At 38.9% G+C, this 17217-nt stretch overlaps 1 protein-coding gene across 1 annotated transcript in view; it reads left to right on the top strand.

Moving 5' to 3' along the window:
* Positions 1-17217, top strand: part of dars1 (aspartyl-tRNA synthetase 1) — a 43158-nt gene that overhangs the window by 17071 nt on the left and 8870 nt on the right. Inside the window, exons 7-11 of the mRNA XM_015019143.1 lie at positions 3245-3347; positions 3892-3972; positions 6923-6982; positions 10509-10620; positions 15608-15742. Of these exons, the coding sequence (XP_014874629.1) occupies positions 3245-3347; positions 3892-3972; positions 6923-6982; positions 10509-10620; positions 15608-15742 (491 nt within the window). The remainder of the gene's footprint in view (positions 1-3244; positions 3348-3891; positions 3973-6922; positions 6983-10508; positions 10621-15607; positions 15743-17217) is intronic.

Raw genomic sequence — 17217 nt, forward strand, 5'->3', positions numbered from 1 at the left:
CCAACTCTGATTTGGTCCCAAAAAGCAAACTGGTCTGCCTAAAATCCTAAGTCTGTTTGGTTGAAGTGAACTCTGGTCTGCTTGGAGATCGCTAATGCGTTCAGCGCCAGAGACCTCTCCAAAAGCAGAAAGTAGACTATAGAGGAGGGCATTTGGGGCAAATGCAACCAAAACAAACACAAGCGTCTAATGCTAGCAAGAGAAATGGGTCATGGTCTTTAACCAAGGACAAAGTAGAAATCCTACAGCCGCCAGCCCATTTTTGTTTACATTTTGTGAAGAATGCGTTTTGTGCGTTCATGTCGTCTTCAGAGGTTTTCATGTTGTTTTCTTCAGATTCTTGGTGCATTGCCACCACAGGTGAGGGGGTGAAACAGATTTTTCAAAGGGTTTGGTTTGTTGGATACAGTGCAGCGTGAAAACAAACCACACCAGCCCAAAATACAGCAAGTATGACAGCTTTAGTCCTCAATCAAACACGGTGTACCAGACTATCAGGTGTGAAAAGATCTCAGCTCTTAGGGTGAGCCCAGCCTCCCTGCAGATGGGTCACATTTATATACAAGCTATGTGGTTATTATAGCAGTACTCAGTATCTCATGACCACATGTAAACGTCTTGTGGAGCCAACAGAGCGGGTAATCACGAGCTTCACTTTTAATCCTTTTTTTAAAAACCATAATATAACAGATCAGCGCTCACGTTTCTACAGACAAGCTCCAGTTAATCAGAACAAGACTCCAAGATAATTGATCTGTAGTCGAGGCCGGAGCGTGACCTTCGATGGAGCAGACCACTTTTCCCCCCTCAGTTTTAAACCACGGCTTCAGACTTGGTTTAGCCGAATCAAATGTAATTTCCTCAGAACTCAAAAAGTGACTGGAGACAACGAACAAATACCGAACCCACGTCGTGGTCAGTTTTCGTCGGGTTGAACCACCATCTTGCTTTTCCTTGGGTCATTTACTCAAGTCCGTCTCCCTTCTCTTCTGTCTCATTTCCATGCGGTGATGTCAGTTGCGTGTCGCGTATCCTCAGAGTCTTTGGGGGCGAGCTTAGACGGTCATTAATGTAGGGGATTTATTTATTTTACTAATCTCCTCCTGGATGGGAAGGACTATGGCGGCAGCTGTCGCGGGGCTGAAGGGACAGCAGTGCCCCGGCGTTCAGTCCCTCATTACTGCTTTTTAATGAGGAGGAGTGACGGATTACAGCAGGTCTCCCATCTGGCCCGGCGCTGTTTGGCAAGCAGGGGGGTGTTTCGCTTTTCTAACACGGTACACTGAGTTTCCACCCGCTTGAATTTAGGGGCCAGGGGTTGGTTTTGAAACCAACAAAGATCAAGTAAAAATAAAAAAATGGCCCTCCTACAAATGTACTTTAAATTTAAAGTAGGACAGGAAAATGATCACAATGGGAACAAAACCCAAATGATTTTGTTGTATAGCTGTGTACTTCCTACATCCTGAAATATGATGCAGTGCCTCACCCTGATGCTTTTGGGTATTTTTTTTATTATACACACTTAAAACTATTAAACTCTGAATTTTTTTATTTGAAAATTAAAACTTTGAATTTTTAAGCCGTTAGTGGTTTAAGTACCGAATTATTTGATTATCAGAAGGTTAAAGATGAATTAGATTAATAAAAACAACATATAATCTTCTCAGTGATGATCAGTTCTTTCTCAGGTAGCTGTTGTTGCAGGAAGTTAGACGACTTCTGCATGATTCTGAAGACTGAAAACATCCTCTTGCTTACGTTGGGTGTTACTGTTGAGTGTCTTCCTTTCAGCTTCTGAGAATCTGACAAACTCTCCATACCTGTTGTTTGATTTCTACTTTTGCTTTTTAAATCTGTGCTTTTGCATAATGTGTGCTGTTAATCTTTCATAGGGTAAAGTTGTTGTTTGGAGATGATCAGTATTGAGTAGATGGAGGTGCTTGTCAATAAATCAGAAAGTCATAATAAGGTTAATGTATTTCCATTAGTCTATCTGGAAAAGTAGCTTCTTATATTACAGGTTCATTACACAGATGAATCACTGATAACGGATATTTCAAATGTTTATTTTTGCTTATTTTTTCTCAGATAAATAAAATACCAAATTTATTTATCAGAAAATTAATGTACTGAATACCAATTAGAGAGGATTACAGCCAGAAATATACCCTTATTTATAAGCATGTCCTGTACTGTACTGTAGATGCATTGAATATTTCTCAGTACTCCTTTTGTATTGAACGCCGCATCAGTACGGCAAAATGCTCAAGATGCTTTAAGCTTGTCTGCATTTTTGGTTCAGCTCTCTCTCACCTTCCTGACAGAAACCCTGTGAAGTTTAGGTCACACTAGTTTGATGGCTGGTTACCAGGCTCCCCAAATCTGTAGAAACATCACACCGGATCTTAACTTAAAATCCTTGCCCATCCTCTCTTCTTTTAGAGTTTTGGATCTTGATTTTCAAATGCAATACCAAATTTCAGCAATAATCCATTGCTTTCACTCCTTAGCCCAGGTAAGATGCTTAGTTCAGATGTCACCAATTCAGGATTGACTTTACACAATTGTGTCTGCATGTAGTGATTCTTGAAGCACTCACTACTGCTGCAGTCCACACCTTGTAAATCTATCAAATGGACTTTGGTTTACAATAATGTCATTCTGCAGTTATCCCTGTTGTTTGTGTATCTCTCTCTGCTGCAGTCCTTGAGAGTTTTCTGTAATTTTATGTTCAAATACAGAAAATATTCTGTTAACTTAACCCCTGAAATTAACAGAAATGACCCAAAATAAACTAAAAAATGTTTTAATTTATTATGATTCATTACAAATTGTCTAAATTTGATAAAATATTTTTATCAAACTACCTGAGCCATCTGTATTTTATTCTACATGAGCTTGTAGGGAAATTGTGCATGCCGTTGCAGCCTGCTGATTAAAGCAGGGGGGGAAATAGAGGAAGGTGGTTTTGATATGAAAGCCACAAGTGCGCGTGGCATCTGAAATACCTCTTCACTATTCCGTAAATGTCAGTTCAACAGTTGTAGTTCCAGCATGATTGAAAAAAAAAAAAAAAAGAAGAAGAAAATGACACAATCAAGTCAGAAATCACTCACCCATGTCCCACACGCTTGCCTTCCTTCATGTCTGCGGGTTGAGGTCAGAGTTTAACAGAAATGTGGCTTCGACGCAGGCGTAGAAGTTTGTTTTCTAAGTGCAGTTTGTTGCTTTCACTCTGCAGCATCACAAAGGAGAGCATCGTGGATGTGGAGGCCATGGTGAGGAAAGTGGAGCAGAAGATCGAGAGCTGTTCACAGCAGGACGTGGAGCTCCACATCGAGAGGGTTAGCTCACCTGCACGGCCTTCTCGTGCACCTTTATTCCGTTTCACATCCAAATAAACACACAAAGTTGTATTTCTTTCCTGCCTGGCAGCATAAAAGCATCCAGACTTTTAGGCCTTTATAGTTCATTTTGCTCAGGCAGGTACACAGCTTCCCTCACAGGAAGCACACAGCTGCTCTTAGAGTAGGCAAAGCAGTGTTTACCTCTGTGTTAAAACTCATTGGGATCATTGACCAGGTAACCCTCGTCCTAGCAGATGTGGAGAAATAACATTTCAAAGCTACGAGACAAGGTGTTCAGGCTCTACACTTGAAGCAATAACCAAACCGATCACAATAAGCACTCACGTTTGTCAGCTGGAGTCAGCTTTTCACATAAACAGAGGGGGGTGTCACTTTTTATCCGCTTTCACTTTGACGTAGAAGTATGGAGGTCAGGTACTTTCCATTTTCTTAAGCCCTTATGTAAAGATTGCAGCTTTGTTTTAGACATTTTATTGTGCTAAGCTTTGTTTTCTTTTGCTTGTTTTTTTTTTTCTCTCAGATTTTTGTCATCAGCCAGGCAGAGCCTCGTCTCCCCCTGCAGCTGGAGGACGCAGTCAGGCCGGACGGAGATGGGGAGGAGGTGAGGTTCCTCAAACAAGAATGGACAAAAAGATCTGTAACCTTAGACTCTAAGCTGGTGGAGGTGTACGTCAAAAGAACTGCAATTGCTTCAAAAAGGGGTTTTATATAGGAGGGGTTGGAATACAAACCTTTCAGATTTTTATTTGAGAAAACTTTGAGGAATGATGATGTCATTGCATTGTGACAAATGTGGCGGGGGGGGGGAATTCAAGTTGTGTTAGAAAGTTAAATATTGCTGTTGTGCAGAACTAAAGCACCAATTTAACTTTTGGTTCAATATTAGCTGTTCTGACATGATTTATGAAAGGCTTCAGCTTTTCTCTGGTGATAGGATTCCACATGGTTAAAGCATACAAGCATGGTCTTATGATCTCTGTTTTCAGCCCATCCCACAGATTTTCCATAGGCTGTAATTCTGAATGTTTATTCTTCTCTTTATATTTCGGTGTTGACTTGAAGTTTATGACACCATGCACATCATGGTTGCATATATTTCACTGTATCCAACAGTGTTCGTTGTTGCACACTAACATTAACAGTGTTACTTAAAACCTACCTTCAGTTTTTTTTTTTTTTTTTTGGCCTACAAGCTCATTTACTTTTTTATCCAACAAAAACACTACATTCTACTTAAACTCTACTTAAAGTGGAGTTTAACAAACTCCAGTTAATATCTATTATTTTAGGACAGATGGTGCATAAAAAGCGTCTGATTGTTGTAGAAGCTTTGACAGCCATTTTTGGTCCCAGTTGCAGGTGTTTTGAACTTTATTTGTCTCTCTGACTGTAACTCTGTCTTCAGGACTCGGAAAGCAGCCGTTTTCTTGTAGCTGTTTTCTAGACTTATTCAGTCCAGCACATATCAGAGGAAGTTGTATGACATTTTAAAGAGAAACGGGCAACTGTCGCGGCATATTTCTGAGGGCAACGGAAAAACATCACTGTATAATTAGAAGTTCCTTGTTTTTAAACTCTGGCCAACTTAAAAAAAAATAAAATAAGAAACAAGGGTTTATTGTGAAGGGATGGTTTCGGGTTTCATAAATGGTATTTTTGATGTCTTTAGTGAAACCAATTATAGTATTTTGCAGCATGAAACTGGAGTGAAGGGTGAAATTTTTAAAGACTTTTTGGCACATTTCAAACAGGGGTGTCAACGAATTTGTCCTTGTATGTACGCGGGTCGTGCCTTGTTGCAGTGAACACACCTCTTTGTATCCACCAGCTACATTTCACATCTGCAGCAGGATCTCAGGTGTTTTCTGTTGGGATTCAACATGTCAGTCACACATTTGTAGCAGCACCTGTCGTCCCCAGAGACGGAGGCCAGATCGGCTCTGCCTACCGAACGCTTTTCCCCCACTGTATGAGGCTGTCTGGGGCAGGATGTGGCAACATGGCTGTTAACTCGCGCCCCAGAGGACATTCTGAGGAAGCTCGGCGTGACCCTGGAAGCATTAGTTCCTCCTGTGATGAAACGTTTACTTTTTCATTTGTTTTTCTTTATATTTCTCCCTTTTCTGAATTGGTTCCCTATTGTCTTGAACAGCAGATGTTTTGCTGCAGCTGAACATTTTCGTTGTTCAATCTGCATCTGACCTTGTTTCCCATTTAGCGCTTGGAGCCTACAGTCTCACAGTCATGTGAAAATGTTAGGATATGTCAGTGCTCAGTTTATTTAGAGTTGTTCATATATTGATGTCACATTTTATTTATCTCAGGGAAAGCAATTTATTTGCACATTAGTGTTTTCCTATTTAAACAGAAGATATTAAAAATCTGTTTTCTGTCTAATGGAAAAACGTTGGTCACCGGGTCACCTAATAGCTAGTGTTAGCTCCCTTAGCTGCAATTATTACTTTATATTCACATCTTTTTTATGTTTTTTGTACATCACAGAGGATGATTTAAATTTTTTAGGCCTTATTAAATCCTCATGAGACCTTATTAGCTGCTGCAATCTTTTTTTTTTTTTAAGTTTTCTGACAGCTCTCAGTCTGACATTTAAACGACGCAAATCATCTTCAGCATACTAAGTTGTGTCACCTTAGTGGGAAAATTAAAATGGCTAAAATCACACACTGGGACAATAAAAGAATATTTCTATGTTATGTAGGAATACATTTTTGGATTTCCCTAATTTATTTCTCACTTGATTTTGCATTTAATTTTTAAAGAAACTTACAAGATGTATTTTCTTTTAATGTTGAAATAGATAAAGAATGTTTGCATGCAAATATATAAACAAAATTAGACAGATTTTCATTTACTTTTTTCACTCGAATGTATTCGTAGAAACAACTCAACACGTCTCTGTTGTTGCAGTTGCCAGTTTGTCTCTCGACAAATTAGAATATCATCAAAGTTAAATAATTCTTCTTATTTGGATGCTTATGGCATAATGCTCATGAAAACCTGCTTCAGTTTTTTCTATCACACTTTTTTCTTCCACTAAACATTCCTTTGATAGCCGGTTACCAGCAAGCTTCTTAGCAAACACTTTTGCCACCGTATCCTCCTTGTTTAGGACGTTAATGACCGTTTTACTGGGTAACTTTCAAGTTGGCAGTGTTTTCCATTTTGGTGACAACTGCTTTATTTTTATTGCATAATATGTAATGTTTATGTTTTCAGAAAAAAAGTTAATTTTGAGCTTTATATGAAGCACATCATGCTCTGTATAATGAATATTTGAGTTTAACTGAATTGGTGGAATGGAGTAACTTTTCTAATTTGCTGAGAATTATGATTTTACGTCCTAACATATCCAGATATGAAACACTCCTTATGTTTCATCCCTTGTGAGCTTTAAAAACCCTGTAAAATATTTACACATCACTGAATGCAAACACCCCTGTGTAAAGAACAGCAGCAGAGCAGATCAGCTCTGTTGAATATTTCATAAGTCGAATGTTTGGTTTTGATGTTAAAATGTTTTTTCCCCTCAGGAAGGAAGAGCCACTGTTAACCAGGATACCAGACTGGACAACCGGGTGATTGATCTGAGGGTAAGAGACAACAGAAATGTGTCAAAACTATCAGTCGGTGGATCTTATCCTAGAAGTGACTCTCGGTGAAGGAAAAGAAAATCTCAGTTTACATTCCTACAAGCATGCGGGATGCCGTGTCATTTTCAGTGAAAAATTCAAGCAACGCCATTCAAAACTTATCTTTTACGCTCCGTCGTCTAAATTTAGAAATGTCTTCATTCAGACTTTACAGGCCCTTGACTTTACATAGCGTTGAAGCGCGGCACTTGAGATCAAACAGAAAGCAAACTACCTAATAACTTCAAAACGACTGAGCAAACCGCTGCACCTTAGAAGAGAAAACGTTCATCTGTGATTTAGCATGCGTTGTGTGGGAGAGGCGCTAAATCTATACGAGCAGCAGAAGGCACTCAGCCGCCGAGTCTTACATTGTTTTGATATGTATGGATGATACGGCTGGCAGGAAGGCAGCAACACCACAGCACAGAGACACGGCGCTCTAAAGGATCACAACAACACCTGTTTCTGTAACACTTGAAGCTCACAGACGAGGGTCTGTCATCACTTGTACACTTAAAGGCCCGGTGAAGCTATAAAGCGGTTCCCACTCTGCGAGACAAACACTCAATGAGGGACCAATAAAGCTCCTCTAAGAATAGTTGAGTTTCTACGAAACTTCTCTCATGTGATGCTTTAACATCAGCTGCTTCGTACGATGAAAAGCAGAGAAAGTTCAGTTGTGTTAATTTAATTTGTGCAATAAAGCTTGGACTTGCAGTCTGTTCAGAGTTATTTGGCGTCAAATAGCTACAGAAATTAACTTTTTTTTTTTTTGACTGAAACAGTGCAGTTCAAAATTTAATTTAGGCTCATTTCCTTTATGGAAACTTTCTCGAGGAACCAGAGTTCATTTCTCAGGCTTTTTCACCCACTTATGTTTTCACTGCACCAGTGTGAAAACGGATCACTGGGTTAGAAATTAAACTCAGAACAAGAACCCCGGGTAAGGAGGTACAACTTTCAATATTACCATGAAAGCTCAGGGTGGAGATTTATAGCGGAAGATGCCAAGCGGCTAAAAACTAATCTAAGGTTCCTTTAGTCAAGGAAACATTTAAGAGTTTGAAAGTTTTACGTCCTAATTTACATTAAAAAAAACAACTATGACCCCCCGCCCCCAGAATGTGTATCAACAGATTTTAAATGATAATAAAAAAGAAGCACAGGTTTGCAGAGCTCATATGGGATGTCATGTTGGCATCATGTGATAAAAATGTTTTATTTTTTTAACAAAATTAAAATTTTTCCAAAGTCCAAGCAGAGTTTTAGCTGCTGTGTACAACCTGCAGTTCAAGGCCAAGAACATCACCTTTCAATCCTGGTTAGAGTGTTTCATCATCATTTTTTACATGTGCCATTGTTAATTTTTAACAGCATTGCAGGTTTAACATTTTTAAAGTATATTTTTGTTTCTAGTTCCTCTATTGGGTGACAAATGATAAGTTGTTTGAATTAATTTGATTTTATGCTTCAACTGCAACAAATGGAGATCATTTAAACAGAAACTCTGTTGGAAACTGAAAACAATGTAAGCAATTTAAAGTTCCAAAATGATTCTGTAAATGAAACTGAGTTGATCAGATGATGGGCGGAAAGATTTGTTTTTGTAGTAATACTTCCACTTATGAACATTTCAGAGCAAAACTGCCTCTCACCTCATCACAACATGCAAGTTTTGAAAATAAACTAAAATGGTGAATTTCTGCTTAAATATAACGGTTGCAAGGACATGGTGACTTTCAACAAGAGTCTTCAAGAAAACATAAAATTTGTGAGGACGTTGGTGAATGCGTTAATGGTACATAGCAAAAACGGACCCTATTTAGTGTTGGAAAAGATAAATAATGATAAATATATAGTTTTTCCCCAAATCAATGATTTAATTGAAAAGTTGAAACATCTGAGTGAAATGTTTTTCTGCTGTTTTAAACAACAAGCGTCACCAAATGCATCATTGGCAAAGTGAGCATGAATGTGATAGTTGTATGATTCACTAATAACTTTGCATTTCTTTAAGATATTGAGATTTTATCCAAAGAAAATAAACTTCTTATATATTTTGCAAAACTTTTTTATCTGTTAATGTGTCACAATATGAAATGCAGAAGTTTAACTTTGCAATGCATGTTATTGCATAGCTAAACTATGCAATAACATAGTTTAACTAGGCTCCAGAGAATTGCAGAATTCTCTGGAGCTGGTTTTATAATTTCTCTAAGGTGTTTCACATCCGCCATAGACATTAAAAGCAGAATTACGTTCTTGGGTTAACTTCAAACATCTTTATTACTATCAAATTTCAGTATTAACAGTATTTAACCATTTTGGAGTCTGTTTGTCACTGTTTACTATAGTAGGGGCAAAACAATTCCCAGATGAATTCTACGCTTGTCTTGCAACGTAGGACTGAAACCGCATTTAACCAGAAATTTAAATTTTGGACCTTGAAACCCATCTGTGGTATCTCATCACCACAGCTGGGTTTCTAAACCGTAGAGTTTGCCTCTGAGTTGTAAGTGATATTCAGGTGCTCTTTATAAGTAACCGCAGCATCAGAAGAGCTGCCAGTTTAGGAGACCGACTGCTACCTACATATCCCCCATCGCACCTTCTCGCTGCAGACTTGCAGTAAACAGGAAGCGCTTTCGAAGGTTTAAGCGTGGCCTCACTCAGACTGGCTTGTCGCTGATTTTTTTCCCAAGTTAAAAGAGGTTCGGCCCAAACGTATGACGCACAGCGAAAATGAGTCGGAGGCTTTCTGCTTCGCAACTTTGCAAAGGTGTTGATAAAAATTCTCAGGAACGTTTTATTTCTTTTTCACTTCTTCTTTTTACCAATTGTTCTCACTGATGCTTCAGATTTCAGTCAGACATCCCTGAAGCATCGTATGTAGAGTTACAAGTTAGCCAGTGCTCACACGCTATCACTTTCCCCTTTCTTGTCAAAAAGCAGTCATGATGTCTATTCAAATTTAGGCCGTCAGTACAGATGAGGCTCGGTGCCAACAGTTTCTCTCCTTTTGATATGTAATAACTGTAGTTGTAGGCCAGTAAACTGTAGAGGTTTGTGGTAATCCGAGATGAGTCAAAGGATTTTAGGGAGTATGCTTTTACGTTTCTGTCTGCTTATTTTACTCAACTGTTACGCATTTTGGTTTTGGGGGTTAATTTTTAACAGTAATCTTCCCTACCTCGCTGTCAGCATTTACATTGATAATGATAGGTTTTGCATTCCCGGAGCTCCCGCCGGGCTCTGATGCAGGTCTCGGTCTCGCCCTTGCCAGCAAATAAATGTTTCAACCTTCGTGCAGACGGGAGGTGCAAGATACAAAAAAAAAAAAAAAAAACTGGCATTCTTGTTTTTTGCACATCTGTTACGATTGGGTAATGAGTCCAATGAATCACTCTGTGTGTGGTAATGCTGCTCTGCTTGTGGTTCAATGCTTTATGCGTGCGTGTGTGTGTGTGTGTGTTTCCTCCCAAAGACGACCACCAGCCAGGCTATCTTCCGCCTGCAGTCAGGAGTCTGCCAGCTCTTCAGAGACACCCTCACCAAAAAGGGCTTTGTGGAGATCCAGACCCCCAAAATAATATCTGGTAAAACTGTTTTCTTATCTTCCCCCAGTTGTGGAAACTGATCTTTTTTTGGTTTGTTTTTAAAGATATCTCAGTGGAGGCACCCTCGTTTCCATCCCACTGCCCGCAGGTGCCCTGTGAGTCATGAAGTGACAGTTGTAAATCACACTTCCTCTACTAGTATGCATTTTAAAATCATAAACCAAACATTATGTTCAGCTGAATCTCCCAGCATTAGTCATAAAACCAAAACAGTCATGGAAATGTGAAACAGTTTGGAATATGAAAAACTTTCAGGCCACTCGGGATCTTAAACTTTAAACATTAGCCTCTCTCCTTTATTTTAGTTAAACACCAATTTATATTTGGAAAAGGGAACTTTTACTGTAGTAGTACTCTAATACCTTTGGTTCAGAACATAAAAAATGAAACAAAAACACAATTCTTCTGTCAGTCATTCAGAGTTCAGAGGTATTTGAGCTTTTCCTTGAATTGTTGATCCCCCCCACCACCACCAGCTTTTCCTACCATAGAGAGCAAAAACAAACTTTTAAAAATAGTAGAAATGTTCAACTGCTTAAAGCAAACATATTAAAACTGTAGCAACAAGATAGTCTCACAGCTGTGAAAACCGAGGAAAACACAGCAGAGTTCAGGGATCAGGATGTAAGGAAGTTTAATCCACTGAACACTGTTCAATCCATCATCTGAAGATGGTTAGATACGCAGCCAAAGTGGCCCATGGACAAGCTGTTTGTTCATTCCACAAACCGGGCCTTTACTTTAGGGAGTATACTCTTACGTTTCAGTGTGCTCTTTCACTCAACTGTTACACAATTTTGTTTTGAGGGTTAATTTTTAACAATGATCTGCCCTGCTTTGCTTTCAACTGTAGCAAGAGATAAACTACTTTGGAAAAAAGAAAAGAAAAAAGCCAAAAGCATAAAAAAAACTGCAGGCCAAACCAACCAGTGCTTGTCATGTTGAACACATTATTCATTCACACTGCAGAAACACAACATCTTAGTAATTCTGGTCTAGTTTCCAGTGCAAATATCTTAGTACACGTGAAATAAAAACAAAATCAACTTACACATAGCTTTTCAGCATATAGGAACTTGATTTAAGTCAATAATTCCTTAGTATTGATAAAAAAGAGTACAAAAGTATAACGAAACACTCTGCCATTGGGACGTGACATTTTCCCCATGTTTTCCCAAGTTATAATTCTCTTGCTTCACACACACCTGATTTCAGTTGATGGCCGATTAACAGACTTTTATTGAACTGCAATTATCTGAGTCAGATGTGTAAAAGCAGGGAAACATCTGAAACATGCAGGGCAGGGTGCCTCAAGGGAAACATGTCAAAATCTATTCAGAAGATTGTTTTTGCAGCATCAAACCTTTGCCTCTCCACTTTCATAGTTTTTCACACTCCAAGGTTTTAATTAGAAGAAGAAGTAGTTACCAGCTGGAGAGAATATAAAACAAAAAACAGAAAAAAAGATTCCTCACTCTGCATATCAAAGTTCAAATGTACTTGAGCTCTTTGAATCGTGTTTCTTCTCCTGTTGGTGTTTTCTCCTCCATTTTAGTACAAATATTCATCTCGTGCTAAAACTGCTAAAACCTGAGACGGAGGCGGCAAAAGCAGGTTCCGTAAAAAAAACCTCCAAAACATGTTGCATAAAAGGGCCGTGTCTTTGTGCTATCCCTGGACTCGCACGTGATTCTCACATTTGACATGAACAGCTTTGCTCTCACTTCCTACTGTGTGGCAGCCAATCGTTGCGTCTTCGCCTCATTTTAAAACTGCCGCGTTTTTTCCTTTTGGCGGCACCTGCCAAACAACATGATGTGCTTTCTGCAAAACCGCATCTTCCTGCCAGGCTACACCCATCACACGCACAGCGTACAGCTTGTGCTGTGTGAGAACCCCCCTGCCCACGCCCTATTATATATTTTCACTGGAACATCAGATAGAGCCCTCCTTGATGACGTTTGTGTCGAACAGAAAGCTGCAGATGTGTTTTGCATGGCTGGTCGTTATGTAATCCTCAAACTTGTTTTTGAACAAAAACACGCCGCAGTTTTTTTTTGTAGGTTAAAAATAAGTTTGTACTTCATTGTGACAACTTATATTAACTCTATTTTAGCTGAGTTTTTTCATTTTTTTAATCTTTGCCTTACCAAAAATAATGCCTGTTAAATACAAAGGCTTCATCTAACAAGACTTTGGGAATCCCGTTATTTGAGCTGAAATATTACGTGTTTTGGTTTAAGTTTTTTTCCAATATTTAAACATGAGAGCAGCTAATGATCAATATTTCTGTCCAGTTATTTCTAACCTTTCAAATATATCCATTCACATTCGATAGATTTTGCAGTGCAGATATTACATAGGCTGTGTGTAATACAAAAGATGTTACAAACTTTCTTTTTATTATTAGTCTTATTATAAGGCTTTGTTATTAGGAAAATCCCATTGAGGTTAAAAGCTATTTTGCAAGAGAATCCTGGTCAAGACTGGCAGCGGCAGCTTCATTCCTACCAGGATCCAAACACTTTTGTTGATTGTTATAAACCTCTGAGGTAAAAATTAGCTGCATGTCTATTGTTCATCAAAGTATAATCAATAATCAATTTAACAGTTTTTATTCTTGGAATAAGAGCAAAGTTGAGTCTGAGCACAATTAACCGCCGTAACAGGTTTGTGGTTCACCTTCAGATCAAATGACTCCACCCTCATTTGTCTTATACGCATTTCTATTTGAGCAAAGATCAAAGTGCTTAAAGAAATGATCTTTAATCTGCCCTTTACTTCCAGAAGATCTTATTCAAAGTTCCTCCTAAGGTGAACTAAAGGCAGTCCAGATCTCACCCACCGCTCAAATGTAGAAACTTACTTTAAATTGGCAAAATGGCTCTCCATGAAACATGAGCAGATCTGCAAAAGGGTCGTTTTGTGTTTGCTAGAATATTAATTTGAAAATAATAGAAGGGTGACAGTTTTTCCAGAAATAAAAACAGGAAAATGGTATGAAAATTTTAAGTCTCGTTTTGCATGATCCATTTGTGGTTTATGATGATTTGGAGCAGCAGGTGGCCGATTATTTTTATTTTATCTTGTTCATTTGTTCCCACCCCCAGTCAGTCGGTTTTTGTTTTTCTGCTGAGATCAGTTTCTTGCTTATCGAACATCTGTGTTGTGGTGGACAGCACCAAACTCTAAGAATCATTTCCTGCAGAGCCGCTTGAAGTGTTGGAAAGGGTCAGAAGTCAGTTTTTTTTAGAAATATCAAAACCTTTGTCATGACAGTCAGATAAGATAATCTGAGACAGAAAATGACTAAGCTTTTAGATGCTTGAATAATCTCTCAACTATTTTCCTGCTGCTTTAAAACCATAAATAATTCATGATCAGTAATAACTTTAAAGCTTCTTTTCTTTTCTGAATGCAACCTTGTCTGTTCCCCTGATGGATATAGTTCAGTGTGTGTCTGAGACCTTCAGTGTTTGGGTATGAAACCATCTCTAAAATGTAAACAAGGTTTCAACGAATTCTATATTATTTTTAGCCTCTCACACACACACACACACACACACACCTCCACATACCACAGTGGGAGTTGTGGGGACAGCAGTCAGAACCAGTTGAATTTCTCAGTTCTGATCCACATGGTAAAAATTGTTGTTTTTGTTTGCCATCTTATTCTCTAAAGGTTTCTGCAGGTGTCTTCATTCACCTGCTGTAGACCAGAAGATGGTTTATCTAAAAACATTTCAGATTTGATTGTGAGTTTACATTTCGCTTCAGAAGTGAAGGAAACCACTGAGACTTTGAGGTCAGAGCCAGGAGAGAGGTCACAAGCCGACCGGAGAGTATTCCTCCGCTCACAGCCTTAGAAAGGTCAGAGGTCGGACCTGCTGAGGTCCAAACTTGATTTCCACAGGGAGGAGACTCTGCAGTTGAAGGTGATCTGATCGACCAAAAGGGACGTTCTTGGAGTTTATCCAAGTATTGTTCTTCTTCCAAACCTTCCCCCAGTCTGATATTGAGAATCGAAATTAAGCACGAAAACCTTGAGTTCACCGTTCAGAGAGCTGCAGGAAGGTTATTCTCCATCAGGTAGTTGAAGTAGCTACATTTCATGTTTGCTTTCTTTATTTTGTTTCTTTAGAAAATCCCACCAGCATAAACATCAGCAGGTCCAGCTATAAACTCAAATCGGCTCTTTAATTATTTTTTTTCTGTACTTCTGAATTCCTACCATGAGTAAGTAAAAAGTAAGTAATAAAGTACTCCATACACTATAGATCTGGTTGTAGAGACATTTCAAGCAATCATCATTCATCTTCTGATTTGGAAGACCGGATATTTTCCAGTCCAGATTATAAAGTATTAGTTAATTGCTTTGAGACCTTCCTAGTTGGAACTCATCACTCCCTAATTTGATTTGATTGAAGTCTTGCAATTATTCCAGCAGCAAATGGATAAATAGAAATTGTTGCCATGCTCACCGTCCTTTTGGGTTCTGCTGGAATCTCGGCTAATTTTGGCCTAATTTGTCAGTCCCAATTTGAATTTTTTTTAGACATTTGTTGGCACAACAGTGGTTTGTCCCTTGAGTTTAGAAACCCTTTTATGCCTGGTTCATTTTTCAGTGAGTAAGGGGCTCAAAAAGCACAAAAAGGTCTAAAATTTGTCAGACGGGATTAAAAAAAAAAGTCAAGGAACTTTGAATTGCCTTCAGACTACTTGGAAAAATAGTTTCCAAGGAAAATTTTAAAACATTACCGGGCATTTCTTTGCTCCTTTTAGGTAAAATATAAAGAAAATGCTCAAGAGTTTTGTAGAGTGCCATACCTCAGGGAAGATTGGGTAAAGTTTTGAAAAGCACTCTCAGCCTTTGCAGGTCACGGTAATCTTTTTTTGCAGGTTGAGCCGGGAAAAAAAAAAAAAAATCCCTCCATCACTCCTGAAAATTGTCTTTGCCCTTTCCTAGCTGCCAGCGAAGGTGGAGCGAACGTCTTCACGGTGTCTTACTTCAAATCCAGCGCCTACCTGGCCCAGTCCCCTCAGCTCTACAAGCAGATGTGCATCTGTGCTGACTTTGACAAGGTCTTCTGCGTCGGCCCAGGTAAAAGGACGCCTCCCGTCTGACACCTCATGAGCTGGCAGAGTCCTCACAGGCATAATGGGAAAATGAGCAGCAGGAGTGTAATGAAAACGGTGGACCCTATTAACTGAGATGACACATTTAAAACGGCTCCATTTGTGTTTAAGATTGTTAAAGTTTAGCAGACTTTAAACTGTGGACAGAGCTTGTAGTTGGTCCGTTAGTGGCATAAAGGGACTTTTTACACAGACTTGGGAGAACCTGGAGCTTTGTAGCTGAGCAAATACTGCCACCATCTGATTAGGTGAGCAAACACTTTCATCGCTTTGTTGAATGCGTAGCTGGTTTTATACAAAGACGGTCTTATCTAAAACGCTTTGTTTGATGTGTACTTAGTGTTGCTGAGCAGAGATAAAATACATTTCTGAAGGAAGAGAGCACCACTCGGTGGATTGTGTTTTTCGCAGTTCCTCTGCGGCTGCACCTGAGGAATCAAAGGGCTCCAGATCATTACTGCTTCTCGGGCACCGTTGTGCTCGCTGCTGTTGCCGTAGTTACAGTCGTGCAGGCTCAGGATTGATTTGGTATGAAGAAGTGAGCTCAAATGTGCTCACATATCTAAATGGTCAGAAGCTTTAGCCCGTACATCTATGGTGCGCTTTGGAAAAGAAGCAAGTTGAAAAAAGGTCCAACTCCAGTATGGGGAGGAAATGAGCTTGTTGAAGTTTTATCTCCACTGTCACGATGCAGCACCTTGTAAAAGTCTTTATTCCCTTTAAACTGTTTCACTCAGTTATGCAAGTTGTTTTATTTGTGAACATTAGTGAACAAACAGCATCATAAGGACCAAGGAACACGATCCTTAGGACATCTGATATCAAGTTGTAAAAAAGTTAAAGAAAGGCCTGTTTGCAAGATATTATGCAGACAATTAACCAGAGAAGAAGCAAGGAGGAACTTCAGAGGAGCTCAAGTTGATTTGAAAAACAATCTCTCAACAGAACAATTAGCTGAGCACTTCACTATTCCGGCCTTCATGGAAGAAAGGGGGAAAAAACAGGACATTGTTGAAAGAAAGCCGTAAAGTTTTTCCTTAAACCATCAAACATGTAAAAAGATGCTCTGGTCAGATGAGACAACAGCTGGACATTTTGGCCTACATGCTAAAATCTTTGTTTGACTGGAAACTATTACGGCAGATTACATTGAGCACACCATCACCATAAAACATGGTGTTGTCAGCATTATACTGTGTGGTTTCTTCTTCTTTTTTTTTTTTTTGAATAATCCAGAGATGCTGTTTCTGATTTGTTAGTTTGAGCCGATTTCATTTCAGTCTCTAAAGTCCAGTAGAGACGTAGCACACACAACTCACAGCTGTATCTGTAGCAAGAGATGGTTTTGTAAACTATTTACTCGGGAACTGCATATCACACTTTTAAAATTTATATTTGCAAAAAAAAAAAAAAAAAAAAAAAATTTTTTTTTTTTTTTTT

Source organism: Poecilia latipinna, unplaced genomic scaffold (genome assembly GCF_001443285.1).
Source record: "Poecilia latipinna isolate Pla-1442-1.1 unplaced genomic scaffold, P_latipinna-1.0 Scaffold2381, whole genome shotgun sequence".
NCBI lineage: Eukaryota > Metazoa > Chordata > Actinopteri > Cyprinodontiformes > Poeciliidae > Poecilia > Poecilia latipinna.